General features: G+C 57.7%; 1 protein-coding gene across 4 annotated transcripts in view; it reads right to left on the reverse strand.

Moving 5' to 3' along the window:
- Positions 1 to 25,034, reverse strand: part of ABR (ABR activator of RhoGEF and GTPase) — a 175,118-nt gene that overhangs the window by 18,532 nt on the left and 131,552 nt on the right. For all 4 annotated transcript variants that reach the window (XM_045526195.1, XM_045526196.1, XM_045526197.1 and 1 more), the window contains 6 exons: positions 24,804 to 24,926; positions 24,360 to 24,435; positions 23,759 to 23,863; positions 22,674 to 22,748; positions 19,640 to 19,737; positions 19,175 to 19,306 (listed from right to left, as the gene is read on the reverse strand). In XM_045526195.1, coding sequence (XP_045382151.1) covers positions 19,175 to 19,306; positions 19,640 to 19,737; positions 22,674 to 22,748; positions 23,759 to 23,863; positions 24,360 to 24,435; positions 24,804 to 24,926 — 609 coding nt within the window. The remainder of the gene's footprint in view (positions 1 to 19,174; positions 19,307 to 19,639; positions 19,738 to 22,673; positions 22,749 to 23,758; positions 23,864 to 24,359; positions 24,436 to 24,803; positions 24,927 to 25,034) is intronic.

Below are 25,034 nucleotides of genomic sequence, written 5' to 3' on the forward strand. Positions count from 1 at the left end.
GTCGTGTCTGGGTCGGCTCTGTGACCTTCCCCAGGTTCTCAGAGTCGAGGATTCCTGCTCTGTGGACTCAAACAGGCTCTTGGGAGCCAGCTTGACAGAGAGGCAGGACACTGTCCATGCGGACCCAGGAGTAAGGTCTTGTCACTCGAGGGGGTGGGCAGGTGCTGTGGAAATATGCATGAGAGTCACCCTGTCCCCGCTTCCAACCTACCAGCTGGCCTGGCCACAGCTGTGGCCCACATGGAGGCCCCGGAGGAAGTGGGCTGGCGGCAGGGGTTTCCAGCCTCGGGGGGAGCCCGCTCTAGTCCCCGTCTACAGCACAGGGACCGCACAGAGCTGTGGGTGGGCGTGCGGCGGTGAAGACATGGACTCAGGCAAACAAGGCAGAGGGTGCCCGGGCAGAGCGGTAGGCAGCCAAGGGCAGGATAGATTTCTGTTGCATAAGGTTCCAAGATCTTTCTTGAAGCCCAGAGCTGGAGTATGAAATAAAGTCAACAAGCCCACCCACGACATATCTGTGTCTTGCACCAAGCGCGTCCTCAGTGGCAGGAGCAGGCAGTGAATGGCTGAGTGAAACCTCTGGGGATGTGCACATGGTTTGCAGACATGTGGTTTAAGAAGAATTGGGAAGTAATTGACAGACTCCTAGAGGGACTAGGAGCTGTCCTGTGGTGGCAATCAAGCGGACACAGATGGCCTTCATCCTGAGCCTTAAGCTTACCCAGACAAGTGGCCCAAAGGGGTCTCCCCATGCTCTCCTTCCGTAGGTAGCACCTCTCACCCTCCTTGTATGCAGGGAGTAAACCCCATCACTCCGGGTGGGCTCACTCTGGGTCTCAGCAACACCAGCCTCTGGCTTCTTGAGAGAAGCTCTTTGGGAGCAGCGAACTCCCAGACCCACGGAACACCCCCTTGAAGCCCAGACAGGGTCATCAGGAACTGTCCTCAACTCTCCTCCACTCGCCTGGCCCCTGCCAGTCCAGCCTGAGTCCTACCTCTGGCCCCTACCTGGCCTGGTGTGGGTCAGGGGCAGCTCTGCCTTGGCTGCAGAGCTATACAAGGACCTCGATTTCCCCGCCAGACAAATGCTCCTGGCCTGGCCTCGCTTCAGGGCCCTCGTGACCCTATTAAAACCTTTGGAGGCTTCAGGCGCTAGGAGTGGGATTCCTCCTTCAGCCCCTTCCCCTCTTAGTTCAACCTAAGAATCTAGAAGCAGGAAGGATGGGAGGAAGAGTGAGGCACTGAGCCTGGTCTACTTGAGTGTGATTTGAGGCAAAAAAAAAAAAAAAAAAGGAAAAGGAAAGTAGAAATGCAAAGTTAAATACCGAGAGCACTGGCTGAACCCACAAACCCAAATGCCACGTGTCTCCTCTGCTAAATGCTGGCACAACAAACCAACTGCCAAGCCAGGGGCTGGAATGAGGCTTCGGCCCTAGAACTCTCCTTGGGGATGAGAACCCAACCATAGGCCCTCTGGGACCCAGAGGAGAGTCCATGAGTGGTCCCTGCCTCCTCTCCCCTGACAGTCAGAGACTCCTGGGACCAGAGGCTCCACACTATTTCAAAGGCCTGGTTTTTAATACTGGGGGCCTTCCCATCCGAACAGACTCTTCAATCCCAGCCCAATGTCCCCAGGTGAGCCACACTCCCCCTTCCAGCCTTTCATCTTTAGCTAAATGGGAGCAGGAGGGACACAGGTGTCTTTCACATCCACGACATCAAACCCTAAGGGCAAAGTTAACGAGGAGTTACTGAGGCAACCCCTCCTGCCGGGCTGGGCAGCACCTGGCTCCCTTCCCCTGCCCACCTAAAGCACCGCCTGGTCCCAGCCCTCCGCTGGCAGCGAGCCCGCTGCACTGACAAGAACAGGTTGGCACGGCTGGGGGAAGAAGGAAAGAGAACAGTGGCAAGTGGCTTCATGACCCTGCCTGCTCACCCACTAGTCTACGCGCAGTGAGACAGGCACAGCAGGGTGGATGTCCCTCTGTCACCCGCAGTGCAGACCCTGTGTCCGCGACACTGACACACTTTGTCACATAGCATGTGTTAGCACACTGAATCACCCACCACGCAGAGCAGCCAAGTGCCAGAGCCACCCCACAGTGGCACTGACGCCAGCCCGCTCAGCAGCCCAGCGTCCGGCTGGCCCGGCCGGCACCCTTGCCCAGAGTCGCTGTCAGACACAGAACTATCAGACACCAGCAGAGGCAAACCCGGCTGAAGAATTCCCAAAGTAGCTTCCTGGTATTGCCAGCTACAAATGTGCAGGGAAAGGAGAATTGAAAGTCTGGGACTTTCGGGTTTAAAAATTGTCCTCTACCTGCCAGGCACCTCCCCAGAGGGGCAGGTGAACCAGAAGGGCTCTGTTTGGCCAGCACTGGGCCAGGAACCTCACTGGGTCCGTTTCTTGCCAAGCTTGAGGTTTGGAAATGGATGGTGAGCTTTGGGCTGGTGTCTGCCGGCCTCAGCAGGGGCTGGGGAGGGGATGGCTCCATGCTGCCGGGCACAGACAGCTGCCTCAGCACAGAGGGGCTCTGCTAGCCCGGTCCCCAGGGAGGCTGAAGGTGACACAGGGGCCAATGCAGCACAGCTCAAGTTGCTGCCCTGCCCAGCACTTTCCAGGAATGATGTCACCTCTGGGAAGTCAAGTATGCCCCACTGGCAGGAGAGGAAACTAAACAAGGAGCCAATCGGCCCAAGATCACTTCCCCTCTGCAGGTGCCAGGAGCCTCGAAGCTGGCTGGAGTGAGAGCTTGCACAGAGGGTCCTCCTCTAGCTACAGGAGGGCTTTCAAATCCCCAGCACAGACTAGCTGTGTTGTCGCTACCTTGAAGGATGGGCACGGCCCTAGCCAGCAGGGACTGGCACCCTGTGACATTTAGGTGACTGATTTGGTCTCAGAGTTATCAAGCGCTTCCTGTGTGCGAGGCACTGGGTCTGGCTCTTCCTCGGATGCCTGATGCCAGGGCCCAAAGCCAGCCCCAGGGCAGCCTGCCCAGCTGCAAGACAGTCCACTTCTATCTCCGACTTTAATCCCAACTCAGGTCTGGGGCTGTGGGCAGGACGGGCAGCCTGCCCTGGCACAGTGTGGTCTGAGCTGCCTGCTGGGTCAGGAACCCCCTGGCACACTGATTGAGTTGCTTGGTGCCCAGCTGGCACTGGGCCAGCAGTCAACTTGGTGGTCCCCGAAGGGGACACCTACAGCCCCCAGACTCAGTCGCATCACTACCGCCCCACAACCCTCCCCCCTCCTCCTGGGTGGGGAACGATCCCCCACGCCTGGCACAAAGAAACCCCACATGGCAGATGGTGTTGCGGTGCCCCTCGGCAAAGGGGCAGCCAGCAAAGTCCACTGGATGCAGGGGGGTCAGGTCTGGGCTGGACACGGAGGGAAGACACTGAGACCCAGGAGCCCCTTGCCCTGCTGCCGTGGTATGGACTCGAAGCAGCCAGGCAGAGCGCACTTGCGTAGGAGACAGACTCCCTTTTCCTGAGACAGACACAGATGCAGAGAAAGCCGCCACGGTCGGGGTGGCAACCAGCATCCAACGTTAAGTTAAAGCCACTGACAGCAGACACACACATACCCCAGCCTCTGTCCCAGGACTGCAGAATGGGCCAGGAGCCGGAAAGGGAGAGGCCCCAGTGGCCCCCAACCCTCCCGCAGTCCTTCTAGCCCAGCCCTCTCGGACCCCTCCAGTCCCCGCTAGCACCTTGTGGCGGAGCAGCTTGCTGCGCACCCGGCCCCAGAGCCGGGCGCCTGTGTTGGGGGGCCGCTTGCTCCCCGGCTCCTCCAGCTGGTCGAGGCAGCAGCGCTCCAGAGGTTTGCACACCGCCTTCAGGCTGCAGTCGGGCTGAGGCAGGACGTCGGTCATGCCGGCGGCCCGGCCGGCGGGGCCAGATCCCAGCGGGGACGCAGGCACGGGCAGCGCTGGAGAGGGACTGTGCGGAGCGTTCGGCCCGGCGGTTACGCGAGCCGGCCGGGGAAGCTCATGGTGCGAGGCCGCCTCCTCCCCTGCGCGTCCCTCCCGGCCTCCCCGGAGACTGCAGCCCGCTGTGCCCCAGCAGCCGCCGGCCGAGCGCACCGCCGCCTCCCCGTGGCCGCCGGCCTCTCCCCGCCCGCTGGTCTCGGGACGCCCAGTGCGTGCGCCACAGACGGCCGGGCGGCCCCCGCCCCCACCGAAGGAAGTGACTCAAAGGAGGCGCTGGAGCTGCCCCTCCAAAAAACCCAACCCCGGGCTTTAACTCTTGGCAAGCTGGCGCTGCCTCTCACCGACTGCGACTCTGCGTCCCTCCCTCCAGCCCCCACTAAAGTTGAACAAGCAGCTAAACACAATCCAGTCCCTTCTAGTCCCTGCCGTAACTCCTTCAGCACCGTGCTGCTCCCGGGCCGGGGGTACCAGGGAGGCTGGGGGCCAAGCCAGAGGGGGCTGGCAGGGGCTACGGCTCCAGGCAGGAGCTGCGTTTAGGCCACGAACAGCTGCCCTCCTCCCCTGCAAAGGACTCGCACTGCCCTGGAGCTCTGCTCCCTGCCCCAACGCCTGCCCCAAGGCACCTCCCTCAGTGCCAACTTGGTGACAGGGCCACACACTCATGGACGGGCACTCACAGCCCTCCTTTCTGAGGACTGTGAGGGATAAAGAGGACCCCTAGTGTGGCAGTCTCCTGGGCTTTAGCACCCTAGCAGGAATCAGGCCACTGTGGGTCCCCTCCAGGGACATGAGCAAAAGCCAAAGATGAGACTGGTCACAGATGTCCAGCAAGAGATGCTCCTCAAATGGCCACTTTTAACCATGGCCCTGTGCACCTCACCAAGAAAGGCTTCTGCTACCAGGGAAAGAGGACGCTAGGGACAACCGGCCACATGCCTGTGCTGGGCACAGAGTAAGAACTTGTTCTGACCCTCAAGTCAGTGAACATTCTAACTGAAGAGTGGGAAGTGAATCGTGTCTGGAAGCGACATCGCAAGTCAGAGTATGGTATTCAGAGAAAGGAGAAAGGCCTGAACCCCAAAAGGTTGGGGTACACAAACCAGAGGTGTCCAGGAAGTCACATCGCTGCAGAGCTAGGCACATGGAGGAAGGAAACCAGTGTTTGCACAGCACCGGCCGTGGTGCTACCCGATTGCATAAGACTCACATTTGTGATATTGGTATTACTGTCCCCGTTTTAGAGACGTGAGAACTGGGGTTTGGGAGGTGAAATTCTCGAGGGAGGTCATGCAGCTGCAGGTGAGGCGTGACAAGTCCCCTCCAAAGCCCTTGGTGCTCACAACCACTGTGCCCTGCCCAAGCGTGGAGGGTGCTTTGGATTCAGGAAAAAGAGCTCAGTCAGGATGTTTCTTGGCTGTCCCCGGGGCAGGTGGGTCAGGACACAGAGACCTGTCCTTGGCATCCGGAATGCTCCTGCTAGGTCTCAACCAGCAGACGGGTTTTAGGATTTTACCTCAGAGCCCTCAGTGTTTTTTGAGCAAGGGGTGGCTTTACCGCAGAGAAAGTCAAGAACTGGTCATAGTACAAGCTGCCCATCACTGAGGCTCAGCACGGGAGCGTCGCCGTGCCAGCCCTCTACGTACAAGATTAACTCACTCAATCGCTCCCCAACGCTATGAAGGAAACACACCCCCACTTTACCTTTGAGGAAACTAAGGACTTTGAGAAACTGAGCACCTTGCCCAAGGCCAGGACGGGTTGGGACACACACGGGGGTCTGGCTAACTGCACAGCCTACGCCCCCACCCCTGTGGGACCCTGGTGTGGCAGGGTCTGGTCCTGTGCTGCCTTCTGCCTGGCTGGGGGACCCAGGGCAGGGCGGCCAGGCCAGCCCACCATTTCCGGGGCTCCACACTGCTCACCCCCTTCTGCACAGCACAGACGGGACCGGGCTGCCACGGCCACACGGGATCCCACACACCTGAGCAGAAGCTGCCCAAAGCCACGGTGGCTAAATGGAGGCTGAGCTACAACAGCTTTGCCAGCGTCCCCCTGAGGGAGAGGGGGTGAGACCGACAGAGGCAGGGGCACACCTGTGTCCCCTGCCCAGCTGAGGCCTGAGTCCCTTTTCCTGACCCATCTCTCACCCGCCACTTCCAGGGCACCTAGGTGCTACCTCTGAAGACAATCTTCCTCTGACCCCTCACGGGAAGCCCCCTCACCACAGCCACAAAAGCCCTCTCCTCCAGGAAGGCTCTGGGCCTTTCTCCAGGCTACAATCCTTCATCCCATTCATTTCATTCAAGAGGTAGTGAACGAGGGCCTGGCTGTGTGCCCGAGCCTGGGGTGGGGGCTGAGGAATCCCGGAGATGAACCAAAAGCCGGCGCTTGACAAAGCTGCGGGCCCCAGAGAGGACAGACGTGGACGTCCCAGGAGGCAGAAAGGCATCCAGCACATATCAACTCTGCACCTACTATGCATCATACCCAGGTGGACAAAGCATCACCTTTGCCCTCAAGACACTGGTATCATGCCGTCAGGACAGCACAAGTCAAATGCTGTGAGTGTCAAGAGGAAGGAGAGAACATTTCTAGCTGGAGGCAATCAGGGAAGGCTTCGTGGAGGAGATGGGGTGGCGCGGGGCCCTGGGCGCTGTGGGGAAAGGCCATCCACCCCAGCCGGGCCCCAGCTGGACTCCATCCCTCTGGCAAACATGCAGTTGCTAGTTGTGTAACTGGCTGGGGAGGTGCCATTATACTTGCTTACCATGTCGCCTGCTGCAGCAAGCACGCTTGGCACTGGCTGGTTAACTTCAGAACTAGCTCCTTGCTGGCTTTCTAAGGTTCTCTTCCCTCTAGCTGGGTCACATGCCACAGGGGTGCAGTCTGGGAGAATGCTGTGCCCCTTCCTGCTGCTGCGTGTGTGGGAGAAGGGGGACAGCATACACCCTGTTCCCAAAGCCCTACACTTGTCTGTCTTAGGAACCCCAGGCCCAACACTTGTCTGGGTAAAGCAAGCTCTGATTGGCTGAGCGATGGCTAACTGGTCTCCATGGTGACATAAGCTCCTTAGCAGATGGGTAGCCGAGTTGGGAGGCTCTTCCCTTGAGATGCGCATCTTTCCCTTCCTCCCCTGGACTGGGGGCCCCCTCTGGGGACAACACAGATTTGCTTTCTCTTCTCCAAGCCAGACTCACTCCTTCCTGGAATCAATGGTGGCGGGTGGAGGAGGATTTGTACAAGACAAACGTCCCCAGCAAGTTCCTCAAAAGCAGCAGTCTGACTTCTAGTCCTTCCAAGCTTGCCACGGACCCTTCCTCATCTCTGCTGGATGGGCCAGGCTCAGGGGACCCTGGCCCCCCCGGAAGTGACTGCATTCCCTCCTCCCACACGACTTCCATCCAGCCACACCTTGCAGAACCTCCTCTGAGGACATGCAAGGGCCCCCTGGTTGGATAAACAGAGCCTGGGTGGTACGGCCCCCACGAACAGATGTCACTGCCTTAGGAATTAAAAACATTCCTAGTGGACGGTCCCATCCTCCCTCATGCCCTCCTCAGGCTCTCTGCCAGAGGAATGAGAGGGGCTGCCCCTAGGGAGATGTGGGTGGGACCCTGGGTTATACCTAGGGAGGGGACACACCACCCGGCACAGCTGTGACCGAGGCAAAATCAGGTTAAAGTGATCAGCAGCGACATCACTGAGGAAAAAAAGGTCAATGGAGAATAATACACATCCTGAGACATGTGGGTGGGAGAGGGACCGCCACAGCACTGCCTTGGTGACAGTTGGGGGTGGGGACAGCTTCCACACAAATGCTGCAGCCTGTGAACACCGGGAGGAAGGTTCTTTCTCAGAACCTAGGGATGTGGCTACGGCTTCTCTGGAGTGACCTCCTCTTCCCACTGGAATGTCTTTCATCCCCCTCCAGCCCATACTAGAACCCAGATTCCCTGTCTTGTCCTCTACAGCTAAGCCAGGAAAGGGGGTTTCTTTCCTTTTCTTTTCTTTTTTTTGAGACAGAGTCTCACTCTGTTGCCCTGGGTAGAGTGCAGTGGCGTCACTGCAGCCTACCACAATCTCAAACTCCTGGGCTCAAGTGATCCTCCTTTCTCAGTTTCCCAAGTAGCTGGGACTACAGGCGCGCACCACCACACCCCACTAATTTTTTAGTTTTTTGGTAGGGACAGAGTCTCACTCACGTTGCTGAGGGTGGTCTGGAACTCCTGGCCTCAAGCAATCCTCCTGCCTTGGCCTCCAAGAATGCTAGGATTACAGGTGTGAGCTACCTTGCCCAGCTGGAAAGGAGGATTCTGAGCAGCCAGCTAGAGCAAGGCCACAGGCACCCCAGTGGGGACAGCTGGGAGCCAGGGGTGGGGGGGTGGGGAGAGCCACCTGGCATATAGCTGAGTGTGAGGACCGGAGGGATGTGGCCTGGGTCCCTCAAGAACACTCCTCAGCCCCGGCAGAGCACGGCATGGGGGGCGGGGGGCCCAAAGGAACAGAGCTGGAGGCAAGACGCTGGTGGACAGTGAGGCAGGGCCCAAGGTCACGAGAGCTGGAGGGAAGCCTGGGAGTGGGCTGCCCAAAGACAGGCGTGGGGGTCCAGGTGGAGAGAGAACCCAGCAGGGCCGTGCATGGGTGCCCAGCTGTGTGCGAGTTTGGGGGAGGATGGGATGTCACAGGGACAACGGCAGGGAAGTGGGGATGGGAGTGTCCTCCTAGTGTGAATGGCTCTGTGGTCCCTGTACTCCTACTGTGTGTTCTCACCATTTTCTGCACCTACCTTAACCAAAACCTGGATTATAAGGGCAGAGGTCTCCCCAGAAAGAGAAACTGAGACCCATTTATGCCTTCCTATCTGCCCATCCCATGCCCTGAATATCTGCGATGTTTGAGGCCTGCATTAGGCCCAGGGATGGGAACACCTTGCTCACAGTCACCGAGCAGCCAACGGTAGAGCAGAGCCTAGAAGCCACCTTTTCACTCATTTACTCATTCACTCATTCATCGCTGAATGGATACCCACCGCGTGCCAGGCAGGGCGGCCCTGTATAGCTTACAGTCTAACTCGGCCAAACTGAGCTCCCCAGGGGTCTGGTCCCTGCCTGCTCAACAGCTGCGCATGGGGGTGGGGTCACAGCAATCTGACCTCCCAGTCCTAAGTGGCTATTGGTGGTTATACAAAGACACCCAGGGTGGGGCCGGGGAGCAGCGTGGGCTTGAGGTTCAAGATGTGCACAACGTAAGGAAAGGCGGCAGGCAGGACTCAAAGCTAGCTGCTCCACAGCCCGGATCAAGCCTGCCCAAGGTAACCTGCTGTCCTCCATCTCCCCATAGGCCCGCGCCGGCTTCTGGGGAGTCCAGAGTACGTGCCGTTTCCCACACAGCTCTGTTCTCCGCCCTGCCTGGCCACCTCGTGCCAGTGTCTCCAGGGTGCTTGGTGTTTCTAGGTGGACAGGAGAGGCTGACACAGCCCAAGAGCTTGTCTGCTGCAGAACTGCCCTGGCAGCACATCCCTGGCAACCTCTAGCAATTCTCATGGCACATTTAGTCACAGAAAAGGGTGGAAAATCCATTTGAGCCTTTGGGAACATCTTGCTTATCTAGAACCAAACCCACCCAGGGACAGAGTGGTCAGAACATGCCTCCCCTACCCCAGGACACAAGTCACAGCCGGGAGCACGCCCAGGAAGGAGGGTGGTGTGGTGGGGTCTCCCAGCACTGCCAGTGGGCAGAGGACCCCCAGGCCACACACGGAAGACAGGACCACCTTTGGCAGGAGGGGCTGAAACCTTAAGGTAGGTCAGGGTCTGCTGAGCCTCCTGCTCCTTCTTCTTCCTCGGCTGTTGAACAAGTCCCTTTCACCCACCTCTGAGCCCAGGGTGGCCAGAGAAAGCCCCAGGGAGCCAGGGAATCTGGGCCAAGTCCTGCCTGGTCACTGTGGACTCAGTAGCCACTTTTCCTCTCTGGACTCAGTTTCCCTACCTGTCAAGTCAGGAGCTTAAACCAGACAATGGTCTTCAGTGAAATTTTTTTTTTTTTTTTTTTGCAGAGGACCCTGCTCCTGCCCCTTTCATAAATGAAATGTTGTGCCGAAGCCTCCCTGCTCCCTCGCCCCTGCCCCCGGCCCTAAGTCAGACAGAAGCAGAGGCAGAGAGTAGAGGCTCTGGCTGAAGTGAGGACATGGGACCTACCTGTTCATACCTCCTTTGTCTGCCACCCCCTGGCCTGCCCGGGGGCTCTTCAAGACCCTCCCTCCAAGTGACCACAGCTGGAACCTGCGGTTCCGTGTGTGGGCTCAGAGTCGTTCCAAGGACGGTTCTCGTGAGAATGCTGTTTCTCTTGCCCACGGCCCACAGCTCTCGGCCCTCGCGCTCCCTTGGCTGCGGGAAGTGTGGAGGTCAGGGAGGTTAGGGGCTTTTTAAGGCAACTTCCTGGTCAGAGGGCTGGATCCAAAACTCATGTCGTATCTCCACCTCCCTCCCTGCTTTGGGAAAGCGCTGGGCTTCTGCTTGGCTGGTGTGCATCTTTCTCAGTGGCTTTACAGTGAGATAGCACTGATGTAGTCGGTCAGCCTGGTGTTTCTGCTGTTTTCTGGGTCACCTTGGTTCTCAAGTCACTCTGGGGTTTGCTGTGAAGCCGGTGCAGCTCAGCTGTCGCCTCCCAGGGCACAAGCACGCTGTGCCCAGCCCACGGGCAGGATGTCCTCACGCAGTGCCACCACTGCCCACACCCCCCGGTGCCACAGCAAAGGCTGGGCTGGCCGGAGAGGCCTCTGGGGGTTTGTAGCTGCCGCAGGCTTGAGGGAGGCCAGCAGAGCCCAGCCGAAGGGGACCCCTTACTGGTATGGTGTTCAACGGCAGCCTCAGCCCTAGCTGAGTTCCCTGGCAATCCTGCTAAGTCCTTCTCTCTAAGCTTGCAGAAAAAATCAAAAGTGGGACCACCCTAGGGACCAGTTTTTTGGATCCCTAGGAGAATAAGGCAACAGCCTGTGCCTGCCGGGAGGTTAGCTGCTTACTGAGTGCACCTCCATGGCTCCTTTAATGCCCGTAGGCTTGAGAGGACGTGCTCTGGGGGTCACCCAAGGTTGGCCAGCTGGGGTCAAACCGAGTCTTCTGCCTCTGAGTCTGAGAGCACCCCCCATCCCAGAGCTGAGAGGAGAGCGCCCTTCTTTGGGTTTGTTGAGAGGCTGGATGTTCTCGGGGCCTGGATGAATCGGTTCCCAAGGGCCTCTCTGGATCGACTTCTCTGCTAGTTGTCCCTCCTTCAGGCAGGTCCGGGGCAGCGGGCACCACGCTGGCTGCCGAGGTGGCATTCCTAAGTGGGGGAGCAGGGGGGCATGGAGGGAGGCTCACGTCTCCATCTGCTCCCTATTGAACGCTTCCTGTCTCCAGAACCCACTGGGCAGAGTCCAGGCTCCCCAAATCAGGAACACCTGGGAAACAGAGGCGGCCGAGCAGGGACGAGAGGAGAGAGTTTGCGATACACGTCTGGAAAAGCTTTGGATGCAGGGCGGGCACTCTCGTGGGACCCACCCCTGGCTTTTCCGCTACCCTCCAAGTATAATGAGGTGTCCAGAACTGCCTTGAAGAGTGACAGCAGGTGGGACGCTGGGCCGGATGGCAAATGGGTCTGAAGCAGCTGGGGAGGGTGGGGCCAGAGCGGGACAATGGCTCCAGCGCCCTGGGCCCTGGGAGGAGGTGGTATCTGAGGCAAGGAGCAGAGCCAAGCCTGGTGCCCGCCTCTCCTGTCCCATGTGCCTCTGGGTTGGCACAGTGGTGGGGATGGTGGCAAAGGAAGAGCCCCATGGAGGGCAGCAGGCAGCAGGGACGCAGAACACCTGGCCCAGGCAGGTGCAGGGGAGGGGGCCATCTTCCAGGCAGGGAGCTGCCTGGGGCTATGAATGTGCCAGGCGGGGGCCTGGGGGGCAGGGGTGGTGGCATGAGAGGGAATGGCCTGCTTTCCACAGCCCACTCTGCCCTCCATTCCAGGCAAACCAAGGCCTCCTCCAGGCACCAGGGGTCCAGCTGTGGTCAGTGTGGCCCCTAAACGAGGCCCTGAAGGTTGGATGGGAGAAAGGCATCAAGGACCACGTTAGTGGCTTGCTGTCTTTGCCCAGGAGGGGCTCACTCAGGCACCACCCATGAAGAAATGGAATGGGTCAGAGCTGGAAGGGGCTCTGGGTCACCTAGGCCAAGGTCCCAGCGCCCAGGCTTACAGCTAGCCCGTGGGACCCTCAGGCAGAGTCAAATGGGGACAACAGACCCCTCGGGGGCCTGGGGAGGGGACGGGATGGGGAGCCCTTGACTCCTGTCCTAGCAGCCTCTTGACCCTCTCTTGCTCCAAGTTTCCTCATGCTCCGCAGAGTAATTGAAACCAGAAGCTGCTCCCCAGCCGCTGACAAAGGCCCCTTGTTCCCCAGCTGCTCACTCTGCACTCGGCCCGACTGCACCAGGCCAGGCTGAGAGCCGCTGGGGAGGGCCTGGAGCTGCCGGGGTGGGGCCACAGCAGGCAGTGAGGGACCAACCTTGACTTCCCCACCCCCTGAGGTCGGTTTGTCAAAGCCAAGTCTGACTCCATCAGCTTAAGGAAACAGATGCAGCCTCAGCCAAAGGCCAAAACACAGGGGACCACTTGCAGGTGACAACCTTTAGGAGAGGGAGAGGGCTGCCAGACAAGCTACACCCAGAAGCCCTGGAGGGAGGTGGTGGACAGGGTCCCTGAACCTGCCACTCAGGGCAAAGGGCCCTCGTCATTGAGTATGGACTCTGTGCCAGGCTGTCAAGGGCTCCACGGACTCTCACATTCAGCCCTCAGTAAAGCCCATTTCCCAGGTGAGGAAACTGAGCCTCAGAGAGGTAGAGTAACTGATCCTGTTCTCCCAACTACCGAATGGAGAAAGCCAGACTCCGAGCCCAGATCTGCCCAGGCCCAGCCTCAAAGCCCCTCTAACACTGGCTGAGTGATCCAGATTCCCTTCTGTTTTCTTCACTAGATGTGAGGTCCTGTCCTTCTTTGTACCCACAGCACGGTGCCTGCCGTTTAGAGGGGACTTGTTAAACAGAAACGAATGAATAAACTAGGGAAAGCAGGACATGCATGTCACAGCCCTGGACACTTCTAGGTGCATTCCATGTTTTGAGCCACACGAGCCGGTGATGCAGGTAGAGTGGGAACAGTTATCTCCACTTAATAGATGAAGAAACTGAGGCTCCAAGAGGTCAAGGGACCAGGAATTGGTCTCCTGAGCCTCTGTCCAGCGCTCCTCCCACAGCGTCAGGGTGACTGTATTCCACACTCGACACTTCTAAACCACGGAGCAGTGGAGGACACAGGAGACCCGAGGGAAGAAGGGGCAAGGAGCCAGGGCCACCTAAAGGCCAGGGGCCCAACTGTTTTCTCCCACCATACAAGGTTACTAGTGAGCAGTCACGCCCTGGGGGCACGGGGCCCTGCTCTCATTACAGCCGGGAGTAATGAACACATGGCGTGGGGAAAGACCCTGCGTCTGGGGAGAGGGAGGCTACGCAGCCTCCATCCTCAGAGATGAGGCTCTTTTGCTCACCCAAAAGCCAGATCTTAGGTGCAAACAACCCAAATGGCCATGGATGGATGGACGGATGGATAAATGCATGTGGTATATACACACAATGAAATTATTCAGCCTCTGAGAGCAAGGAAATTCTGACACCTGCTACAATGTGGACGAAGCTTGAGGACATTATGCTAAGTGAAATAAGCCAGTCACAAAAGGACAAACACTGTCTGATTCTACTTATATAAGGTTCCCAGAGTAGTCAAAGTCACAGAGACAGAAAGTACAGGTGGTGACCAGAGGCTGGGGAGTCATGACTTAGTGGATGTGGGGTTTCAGTTGGGGAAGATGAGAAAGTTCTGGACGTGGGTAGTGGTGATGCCTACACAACAATGTGAATTTACCTAATGCCACTGGGCCGCACACCTGAAAATGAGCAAAGTGGTGAATTTTATGTTATGTATATTTTACTACGGGTTTTTTAAAAAGAATATATATTAAGAGGGCCTAGATATTGTCAGGTTTGCCAGTCTGGGCTCTGTGGATGCTCCCAGTCTTAAAGGCAGGGGACTGGCTTTCATCACCTCCTCCCGAGCGTCATTTATAATGGCTCTGATCTCGCACAAGCTTCCACGCCCCAGGTAAAGAATGTCAAAGGGATCTCCCCCCTCCCTTGCCCCTCAGTCCTGTCCCCTTCAGACACAGGCTCTGAGCTCCAGAAGGGAAGGGGATGGAGGCAGCTTCCCACTGGGCCTCTGCTTTCAATCAGGGCCGAGGGTGTTACCTCCCCAGGCACGGGGACAGCTGGAGCTTTCTTCCTGGGCTGGATCCCTGCCCCTTCCCACCCAGGGTCTTGAGCACGCCTGTGCCCAGGGAGGGCTGCCCTGGAGGGCTTATGGGAAAGTCAAGCTGCCTCCCACGCAGGGGGAACAGAGATGGGGCGGTGAGGGGGGGGTGCACTGACCCCAGGCTTGCGGGTGAGCTAGGGAATGGGGGTCAGGGGAGCAGGGAGGCCGGGGCAGAAGGGCTCATCTGGCTTAGGTAGTCTGGGGTCAGAGGCAGGAGCTGAGCTGCGGGGCCCTGAGGGGAAGCTGTCTCCTCTGACCCAGCCAGCCAAGAAGGACTGGACCCTGGGAATATGCTAATCAGCCACCGGGTAGGTCCCAGTTGGGGACAGCACATCTGGAGCCTGGAGCAGCGTGGCTGGAAATAGACTAAGATAAACATACACGTCCCCTGGGACCACGGAGCCAAGGCAGACTAAGGGGGCCTCCCAGCTGAGCCGTTACCCTGGCCTAAGCTGGGCTGAGCACGGGGCAGCAAGGATGAGGTGGATATGGGGTGGCCTAGACAGCCAATCTAAGGTAAAGGCTCCTTAGGTCTGGAAAAGGAACGGAGGACCCCTGAGCCTGGAAGGGCAGACCTGGGCCAAGCTGGTGGGGTCTTTCACTAAATTTGCAGTGACAAAGGACAGACCCCTGAGAGTCACAGACTGCCATCCAAGCCTGTCCCCACCCCGCATCTATGAGCACCTCCCTCCACTCATGTGCCCTGCACCTGACCAAGCCTGACCAGCCTGGGATCAGGCCCCTGAGTTTGGAGCCCTCATGCAACCACTAACGAGCTCTGCGACTGTGGCCACGGCACTCACCCTTTCTGGTCTTGGTTTCCTTCTCCTCCAAAAGCAGGACTGGATGAAATGCCCTCTAGGATGCCTTTGGTCTAAAGCCCCCACTAACCTCTTCATTTATTCATTCCTTTAACCTCCCTCCTACCTGTGTTGCTTGAGGCAGCCTGGCTCCTTCATTTCCTGGGCTGCTCCCTGCACATTCCTTCCTCCCTGCCCTGGCCACGCAGGTCCTACCCCCGGATGCCCACCCCACTCCTTTCTGCTGACCCAGAGCCTGCCCACCTGGCTAGAATAACACAAAGCCCTAAAATGGCAATTACCGTGCTGGCCATTGTATCAAATGGCTTATATAAAGCACATAAAGCACTTTTGACAATGTATCAGAAAAGGTATTTATAAAGACTGGCAGATCCACAGCCCTAGAAAAAAGGAGGTGGATGACAATAGCACATGAAAATAGGAAAAAATATAAAATGCTCACTATGATTAAAACTATAAAAATGTATATACCCAAGGAGGGGAAAAGGCACAAAGTAAAATGGCTGTTTCAGAGGAGTGGGAGTAGGGATGGTTTGTGATTACGTTTCAAGTCTCTTTACCATTATTGCAATTTTCTTCCTAACGTAAATATTGCTTTTGGAATTAAAACAACCCAGTGCTTCCAAATCTCTCCCACTCCACCTCCTCCTGGAAGCCTTCCTAACTCCAGTCCACGGTCCCTCCCTTCTTTGGATTCCGTTTCTATTTTATGACTTACAGAACAGTTGGAGGCCGTCGAGCACCTAGAGACGGGCTCTAGAGCCAGCTGCCAGCCCGGCTCAAGTCCTGGCTGCCTGGCCTTGGACAGGTGACTTGACCCCTAGGTGCTGGCTCTCTCATCTTTATAATTGTGATAATGTTCTATGCCACAGGGTCCTGTGCAGATCCCCCGAGATAGCAGATGGAAGCGTCTAGCATAGTGCCGGGCTCACCCCAAGCTCTCTGACGTCATGGTTACTGTTGCATCTCGCACCATTCCCTGGCAGCTGGGCATGTATCGGTACACTTGCCTTTCCCATGTGACAGTGGGCGCCTCCGAGACTAGGATCCTGGCACCTCTCACTCGGCAGATGCACAGTGAGTCAGTCCCTCCCCCATCCCCCCACTCCTGTTGCTCTTTTCCTTGTGTGCTCATTCTACTTCCTCCCAGGCACCAGGCAGAAATGTCCCCTGCCCAGAGGTAAAGGACTCCAAGTCAAAGGAAGCCGTAGGCTCCCCTTATGCCATAAAGCAGGGTCCTGGTGTGGAACATCACCCAGGCGCCTTCTCCAGACCACTTGCCCTGCCAGGGCCCTGGCTGGGAGATTTCCTGATGAAGGCCTGAGACCGGGGACACGGCACAGAAGAGCAAGCATGGCCTCCCTGCACACTGTCAGCAGAGGTGCCCTGGCCACGGTGCTTAACCTTAGTGCCTCAGTGTCCTTGTCTGCAAAATGGGAGGACATGATTGTTCTTTTCCTTGTAGAACTGCTGCAAGGATCACATGAGATCACACTTGGGAATGGGCCTCCAACAACTGCCAGACACACATGGTAGTGATCAGTGCTGCCATTTGTCTGTCACTACATGCTGCCCCCACGTGCCGCCCCCAGCCTCCTGCTGCAGATGCCCTGTCCCCACTGCCACATTGGGAGCCTCGTTGCAGGAGCAAGTGCCTGCAGCTTAGGCAACCTCTGGACAGGCTGAGTGGGCGGGTCTTGGAGAGAAAGGGGGACAGCAGAGACAGGCCTTCTTCCTCCTGCCCTTCCTACAGGTCACCAGAACATCCCTGAGGACTCGGCGCTACCTCAAGACCACCTTTAGCTCCATCCTCAGCACCTGCTGGAGAGGAGCAGGGCCAAGTTCCAGAGGCTGATGGCAGGAAGGGACACGAGACGCAGCTGTGGGGACAGACTGTTCCATGGCTCTGTGGGGCTGGCCACGTGGGAAAGACTGGTGCAGACTCTCCCCCCAGCCTGGCCATCCTTGGTGGCTCTGAGGGCTGTCACGGGGCAAGACTTTATCAGCCATGGCACCCCCCGGGGGAAGGACACCCCATCGGCCTCTCTGATCCATAGGAAGGCTGGTCAGATGCTCTGTAGCCGAGGGCCAGGGGCTGTGCCTTGCAGAGCTGAGTGCTGCGAGACTTCAAAGGCCTCCAGAGGGCTGTGGCTCTGAACTGCCCGCTCACAGGCCCCGGTCAGCTGGCAGCAGGAAGGTTTGTGTTTCTTTTAATATCAACTCCCAGGCATTTAACATTCCTCGAAGCTTAAACACAGAAACATTTTCCTTACCAGACTGTGCTTTCTGCTCTGCCAAACATAACCTGGCTTCCTCCCCTTCCCCCACTGCCTCCATCTGCTCCTGTCTCCACGATGTAATGATTTATGGTGTGTCTCCCCCGGGGTTTGCGCAGCTGAGGAGGAGGAAAGCGACAGGGCTGAAGTCCAGGTGGGAGAATGCTGCCTCTGGGCCCTGGGAGCCGAGTTTTCGAGGGGTTGGGTCCACAGCGCCCACAGAGCTGGCTGCTCTCAGTACCCCCTTTAACTCTTCCATTTCCCAGCCACCAATGGCCCGGGAGTGTGGCAGCCGGTCATGGATGCACCAGCCCAGAACCCCTTCCCTACCTGTCCCTCTGGCCCAGCCCAGGAACATGGAGACAGGGCTCCTACCCCTAATCCCTGCAGAGAGCAGGTTCTAGAGACTGCGTTTAGAGAGCACTCTCTCAACCCCCATTTCCTAAATAATGAAGGACTTACAGTTGCCTAGCAGCACTGTTTCCCTGGCGACGGTGCTGAGGAACGGGGTGCAGGTGCCACAGCGTCAGGAAGGGACGTGCTCAGGAACATGGGGCAACATGAGGCAGATGGCTGGGCCCCCACCAAATGGTGCCATCCCTCCTGTTCAAACGCGGGAGCCTGAGATAGGTGGGGGAGCGGGAGACCCACACAGGTCCCAAGAAGCAATGTCACCAAGGACACCCAGTTAAGAGCCAGATGTCAAACTCTGCAGCCTCAACAATGCATCAGAGAACAAACTCTTCTTGCAAAAAAGCATCCTTCAGCTCCCTGTTGTGGACAGGGCTATCCCAGCCTGAACCCAGATGGTGTCTGGGGCAACTGTTACGAAGCCCAAAGCACTCAATGCCCTTGGCTCAATCCCAGTATATACAGTTATTGTTTCCCTTCATTTCATGGTCACAGAGTCTACCCACAAGCCAGCCCCCTTGTGTCATAAGCAGGAGGCCACACAAGGCGCCACACAGGAGTGTGGTGGCTCCATGCTGAATGTCACCACTGCCGTCCCCCTAAACCCAGCCTATCCCTCCTCCCCAAGCCTAGTTCTCTTGACAGGCAAGTGAAGAGCAGCCCATCTTCAAAACTGGCAGAATATTCCAGAAGCCTTCTTCCTACATGCAATTATAGGGAACCGAGAAACACAGCTGAGGCACATATGCTCTTAGCCTGACTGAGGACCTGCCTCTGCCAATACTCAGAGAGCCCACCCCAAGCCGATGGCTCCCAGCACAGGCAAGGTCCAGCAATCCTAGCAACAAGTCAGATACCAGCCCCCCAGCTGGATCGTAAGCCCTTCTGGAAGAATGGCAAACGCCTGGGCCACGTGCCCACTCCTGTCCCATGCCTATGGCAGACACTGTTCATCAGCACAGCACTCTTCCCCCTGCTCACGGACACAGCCTCAGCATCCTTCTCAACACAGCACTCCAGGAAAAGCCACCCTAGACGAAGGCTTGGATGTACAAATGAAGGGAGCTGCTCTTGGGCCCTTCGGTCCAGCTTGTGGAGGTGTGGACGATCCACCTGAGCCAGGTGTGGACGCCGGAGGAACTGGCACACGTGGGTTTCTGGGGTTACCGTCAGACGCCATCTCTAACAGGGAGAACAACCACCTTGGGGAACTTTTCTCAAATCAGCTTTAAACCAAAGTCACAAAAGGCATAAAGGGCACCTTGACCAAGACGAGTGAGAAGGACTCTCAACTGGCACCACCTCCTGGCAGCTGTCCAAGCCTCGCCTTGGTATCCTGGACCCTCACCTGGATCTGCCCTTTGCCCATGATCTTGTCCACGATCTCGTTGTTGTCCTTGTTGACCTTGGTCTTGTCGTAGCACTTGTCGTAGCACAGGATCCTCAGGGACTGAGAGCCTTCCAGTTCAATCTCAAACTCCTGGGGGAAGATGGGACAAGGGGTCTTGAACCTCCAGAGCAGGGAGACCGGGCTCCCTTGCAGGTACAAGCCTCAACTTTGCAAGGGGTGGGTGAGCAGGGCCCACGAGAACCACAGGACAAGACGTGGAGGGGCACCTTCCTGGAGCTCCCAAAGTCCTGCGCACCACTGATGAAATGGACTTTGGGCTGAAACTGCAGCGTCCCACACCCATGGACACAAAGCTGGTCCAACCAACCGCCTTGGCCACCCCAGCAGATGGGAGGAGGGGGGTGGGCACACTCAGTGACAAACTCAGGGGTCCCTGCAGGGACACCAGCCCCCTCCACTCACCTCATCCCACTTGGGCTCTGTCGTGTCCCGGAACACCCTAGTTTTGGCTTTGCTGACAAAATAGCCAAAGGAATCCACCTCCAGGGTACAGTACAGGTCTGCAGGGGGAAGGACAGATAGAGACACACTGAGTGAGGGCCCTGAGGCCCAGGAGCGGGCCAGAGTGGGGCTGCTGGTGGTGAGGGCTCGGGAAGGAAGGGGGACAACTCACCTGCCCCTCCCAGCTCCCCATGGGGTGGCATCTTGGCATTCTCCTCCCGCTGCCCTGTGCCTCCTGGCTCCTCCTCCTTCCCTGCCCTCTTCTCAGGTGGCTCTGGCCCTCCCCTCCTCGTCCCTGCACACTGCCACACTGCATGAAGTTCCCTCCCCAAGGCCTTCCCTCCGCACGCTGACTGAAGGAGCCCCCAGCCCCCAGTGCTCCTCCCAGAGTTTCTCAACAGGGGCATCATGGGCGCTTGTGGTGGGAGGCACGGCAGGCGTTTAGACCCCTGGTCTCCGGTCCTGAATGCCCGCAGTAACCGTGACTATGATGACCAACAAGGCCCCCACATTCCCGGGGCTCAGCCTGCTGTTGTTTTAGCTTTAACTGAAGCGATCTGTGTGTTCACGGTCGCTCTTCCCTCCACCATGTGAACACTGCCGGGAGAGGCCTTGGGTTTTCTTACCCACCAGCGTACCCCTGGTACCAAGATCAGGGCTTGGTACACAGCAGGCACACAGCGAATGCTTGTGGGACAAATGAAGGAAGCTCTTACCACCACCCGGGTGCTTTGAGTAACAGAGCGGTGGAGGGCTGGGGCGAGACGGCGGGGGCAGGGCTCGGCCTAGCGTTTCCATCTGGAACCCTGGCCCTGGGCTGAACAGCTTCTCCTCTCTATCGGACCGGGAGACCACAGCACTGGTGGTGCCCCAGGCACTCTGCAAATCCACGCATTCCCTCTGGGGCTCAGACCCTGGCAGCCCTCCCACCTCTAGGGGCGCTGCCATGGCTCTCTCCCAGGGTGCTGGTGGGGGGATGTCTTTGAGACACTGCAGCCAACCCTCTGCAGCATGAGCCAAGGAGCAAGGGGCAGAGGTCAGAGGATGGCTGCACGGCTCAGGCCACCTCTCTGATCAGCCCCACGGGCGGCCCAGCTCTCCTATGGAACGGGGAGTCGAGCTTGCCCCCGCGAAGTCTCTAGCTGGGCGCAGCACAGAGCGGGTCCAGGTGGGTGTCCGAACACGCAAGCACGTAGCACGGATGAGCAGGTGGACAGTGCTAGCGGCCTGTGCACACGCCTCTGCCAGATCGGGCTGGGGAGCAGGTCTGTGTGGCCGAGAGACAGCCATCAGCACCGACTGACTTTAGTGTGAATGAGGCCTCCATCAGGGGACAGGGGAGAGCTCACAAAGTGAGGGCTCTGGAGTCAGACTGTCTGGGTTCAAATCCCGGCTCTGCACAAATGTCCTAACTTCTCTGCCTTAGTTCTCACATCTGTGAAACAGGAACAATGGCGCTGCCTGCACCCTAGGCCCGACTGTCCACACACAATGAGTTTACTAGGACAAGAAGCTACAGCTGAAGACACACAAGGCCTAGCCTTAACCCCTGAGTCAGAGTGAACATCTGAGTGGGTCAGGGCGTGGGAAGAAGAAGGAGGTGAAGACAGTCTGCAGGGAAGGAGAGGTTTGGTAGCAGCTCATCCTCTTTCTCACCACCCAACCCAGTCTGGGGGCAGAAGACCTGCTCCACCTCAATGGGCCTGTGCTCTGAGGGCCACCCAGCCAACAGCAAGCGGGAGGGGCAAGACATCTGGGCACCATGGAGGTGGGAGGCGCCTGGTGCAGCCTTGGGTTTGTTAACCGGGAAGATTCCTGAGTAGCAGCCCCCAAGGAAGGGGATTCTGTGGGTTCGGGGAGGGTTCACGAAGCATCCATGTTAACAAGCAGCCTGGTGATGAGAGCGGTGGTCCCGGCCAGACTTTGAGAAACGCTCTCAAAGGAAGAGCTTGGGCTTTGGTGTCAGCAGACGTGGAGTCTACGGCACCGCCTGCTGCCTGTGCAAAGGCCCCTGGAGCCCTCTGAGCCTCCGCCTCCTCGAGTGGAAAAGGGGAATGGCACCAGTGACCTCAGAGGGACGCCAGAGGATCAGAGCAGATAACGAGCCTGAAAGGCTTTGAACGTGCCGAGGCACCGTCCCCACGCTGCTCGTGTTCTCGTCTTCTCCGGGTGCACGGCAGGTGCTCTGTACATTAACCACTTCAGCATTCCCGAGCCCCTGTTCATCCAAGAATAAAGGAGACCTGGTTCCTGCCCTCAAAGCCCTCATAGCGAGAGAGGCAGCTTATGTGACAAGCAGCATGAGAGGTGCCGAGTGTGATGGGAACACAGAGAAGGGAGGCCGATTTCCCCAGGGGCTCGGGGAGGCTTCACAGTCAGTGTGAGCTGATGGCTGTCTGTGGGCCAAGGGCATAACCTCTGCGTGGTGCGCTGCAGGGAGAGGCAGGGGCAGACCTCACCGGCCACACAGGACAGAAAGGGAGTGGGAAGGGGCAGGTGGAGAGGAGGGGCCCTGGGTTTCTGATCCTGTGTGATGTTAAGTCCTTTCACCTTTCTCAGCTTCCTCATCTGGCAAATGGGTAGAAACTGTTAGCTGTCTGACTCACAAATTCCTGTGTAAAAGTATAATGTCTGAAGCTCAGAGAGATTAAGAAACTTGCCCAAGGTCACACAGCTTGTAATGGGCAGACACGGGGTGGGAGCCCAGGTGTTTGCAGCTCTGGAGTTTCAGACACCTGGACAGAGGACTTGAGAGAAAGCAGGCCTTGGAGACAAAGGGCAGGGGTAGCCCCTGCCCAGAGGAGCCCGTGCCTGGCCTTCGGGGGAATGTCCCGCATCTCAGGGCATGCTGGCAGGGCAGGGCCCCAGCCTGGGCGGACCAGAGCAGAGCAGGTGGGCAGTGGGAGACCCCACGCAGTGGTCCCACAGGGACTTTCTGTGAAAGGCTGACAATGGTCCACACTTCCTCCTAGGGCGGGTAGGCAGGGGCACTTACTGGCCGATTGCTTAAATCCCTTGGCAGAGTGGACGATGACATGAAGGAAGCCATAGAGCCCAGGGGACTCGTCGTCTGCAAGAGAGAACAGTCCCCAGGCAGGGGTAGTGAGAGGCGCACCCCCTGCTCCATCCCAGGCTGGAGGGGAGGCAGACGGGGCGAGACGCAGCCTGAGCCTTGGTCTGACAGCACCACCTGGTGGCCGCATGGAAAGTTCCCTAAGCGCACTGCTTCCTCCAACACGAGCACCCCAGGTGGTGCAGGGGCCCTTGTCCCCTCCCCTCTGCCCAGGTAGCCGGCCTCCACCTACGGTCCTGGCCAGGGATTTGGTACCATTCCCCTGAGGCACTCTCCCTCCCTCTGAATCCTGCCTATCCCGTGCCTGCCCTCCTCAGTCTAGCCTTTCAAAGCGAAAATGGACTAATATCGTAAGTCACTCTGTGCTAACAGAAGAGAGAAAGCCCAGCTGTGTGCCCTGCTTGGGACACAGAGGTCCCTAGAAAACCTCCATATGCAGGGGAGAGCGTGCCCTCAAAACTCCTTTCGCAGAGCAGACCTTCTGCCAGCACCATGGACAGCTAGAATGGACAGCTGCCAGCCCTGGTCGCGGCCCTCCCCCGCCCAAAAGCCTCCCACAGGCTCCTCGGCTTACAGCACGAACACCAAACTCCCTTGCATGGCATTCAAGGCCTTCCAAGAGCCGGTCCCTGGAAACTTCCAGCCTTATTTCTCAGATACTACTCCACCTGCCCTCTTCCCTCCCCCTCCCCATGCTTCAGCCTTTTGCTTCCATTATCAGACTGTTTCCATGGATATATTAACAATACAGTCCCCGTGCACCAGAACGCCAGATTCTTCTCTCAAGCCAGAGGGGGCCCAAGGAGAAGTTGGGGGCCATCCTGGGACTCAATGCACTGTAACCCCTACTCAAGCTCTCTGCGTACCTGGCAACTGAATAGTCCCAGCACAATGGAGCAGGGATCAGTCATTTGCAGGCACATGTCTATCTGGGTACTTAAGAAAGGCCAGCAATGCCCTGGGAGCCGGGACCTGCCGGCTGGGCAACCTCAGGTTCTAGTCCTTACCGTCTTTATTGCTGGTGACAGGAATGTTGTGTACAGTCCTAAGCTTGAAACAGGATCCCGTGAGCACCTGGAGCTCCACTGAGCTCAAGACAAAGGCCTGGAGATCTGAAGGAAGAGCCAAGAAAGAAGGGAGCATCAGTACTGGTCCACTAGGACCTGCTGCCTTTCCTTGGGGGCTGCTTCAGAAAGATACCTTAGTTCTAGGAGCAGAGTTTGGTCTTTGGGTAGGAGGGAAAGACTTGCAGATATACAAGGACTATTGTAGGTGCTGTTAGAGGGGTCAGAGTAGAAAAATCTAACTGAAGGGGTTCGTGTATGTATGTGTGAGAGAGTGAGAGCAAAAGAGAGAGGAAAAGGGGGGCGGGGTGACCTTGGGCTCTGGGTCCAATCCTATTACTAATTCATCATGTCTTCAGCAAATCACTTAAATTCTTTGGGTCTCAATTGATTGGTAACATCATCAAGTGCCACCTCCCTTGCACCTTCTAGGGTGACTATGAAGGCGGAAGAGGAGATACTGGACATAAAAAGCTTGGAAATGCAAAGGCCCATCACTGCCAAGAACACCACCAGGGCAGTGCAGGACGGAGCAGGACTTTACCCTTCTTCTGTAGTTTCTGAATCGCTTCTCTCCATTCTGACCTCTCATAGTCCGAGGACAGTAGGAACAGGTAGCTCTGAAGAGAGGAGATGAGAATTCAGGGGGGTGACCACAGTTAGGACAAGCATATTCCCCGATTCTGGGGCTGCTAATAAGCTCCTTCTTACTCAGGCACGCCTAAACTTGGAGAAAGAGGCAGCTGGGAGGGGGGCCCTCCTTCCTGGGAGGAGTTGACAGAAGAGGCAGTGCCAATGATGGCCAGCAGGGGGCACTGGCTCCACACCAGTGGGGAGAAGGAGTCTGGGGCTGGCGCCATGGCAGCTTCCTTGGGGAGTGAGGGCCTGAATCCCTGATTTCCACAGGTCAGGGCCAGGAGCTATACAGAGTGGGCAGCTCTGGGCTAAGGAAGGTGCCTGTCTTTGTCCCACCCCTCCCCTTCCTGACCTTTCCATTCCGACTGTGGATCCGAAACGGGATTGTGGGGGAATTGAGCAGCAACAGGAACTCATTCTCAAACATCTTCTTTTTCAGGCGCTCGATGGCCCGGCTCTGCCCTTTGTTGGCTTTCTGCAGGGACGGAGGGCACAGTGGGTTTCCCTCACACTCAGACACCACCACTCACCCAGCAGCTCTAAGTACAACACTCCCCTGTGTATTAACCACCCCTTTTCATTT

Source organism: Lemur catta, chromosome 15 (genome assembly GCF_020740605.2).
Source record: "Lemur catta isolate mLemCat1 chromosome 15, mLemCat1.pri, whole genome shotgun sequence".
Classification (NCBI taxonomy): Eukaryota; Metazoa; Chordata; class Mammalia; order Primates; family Lemuridae; genus Lemur; species Lemur catta.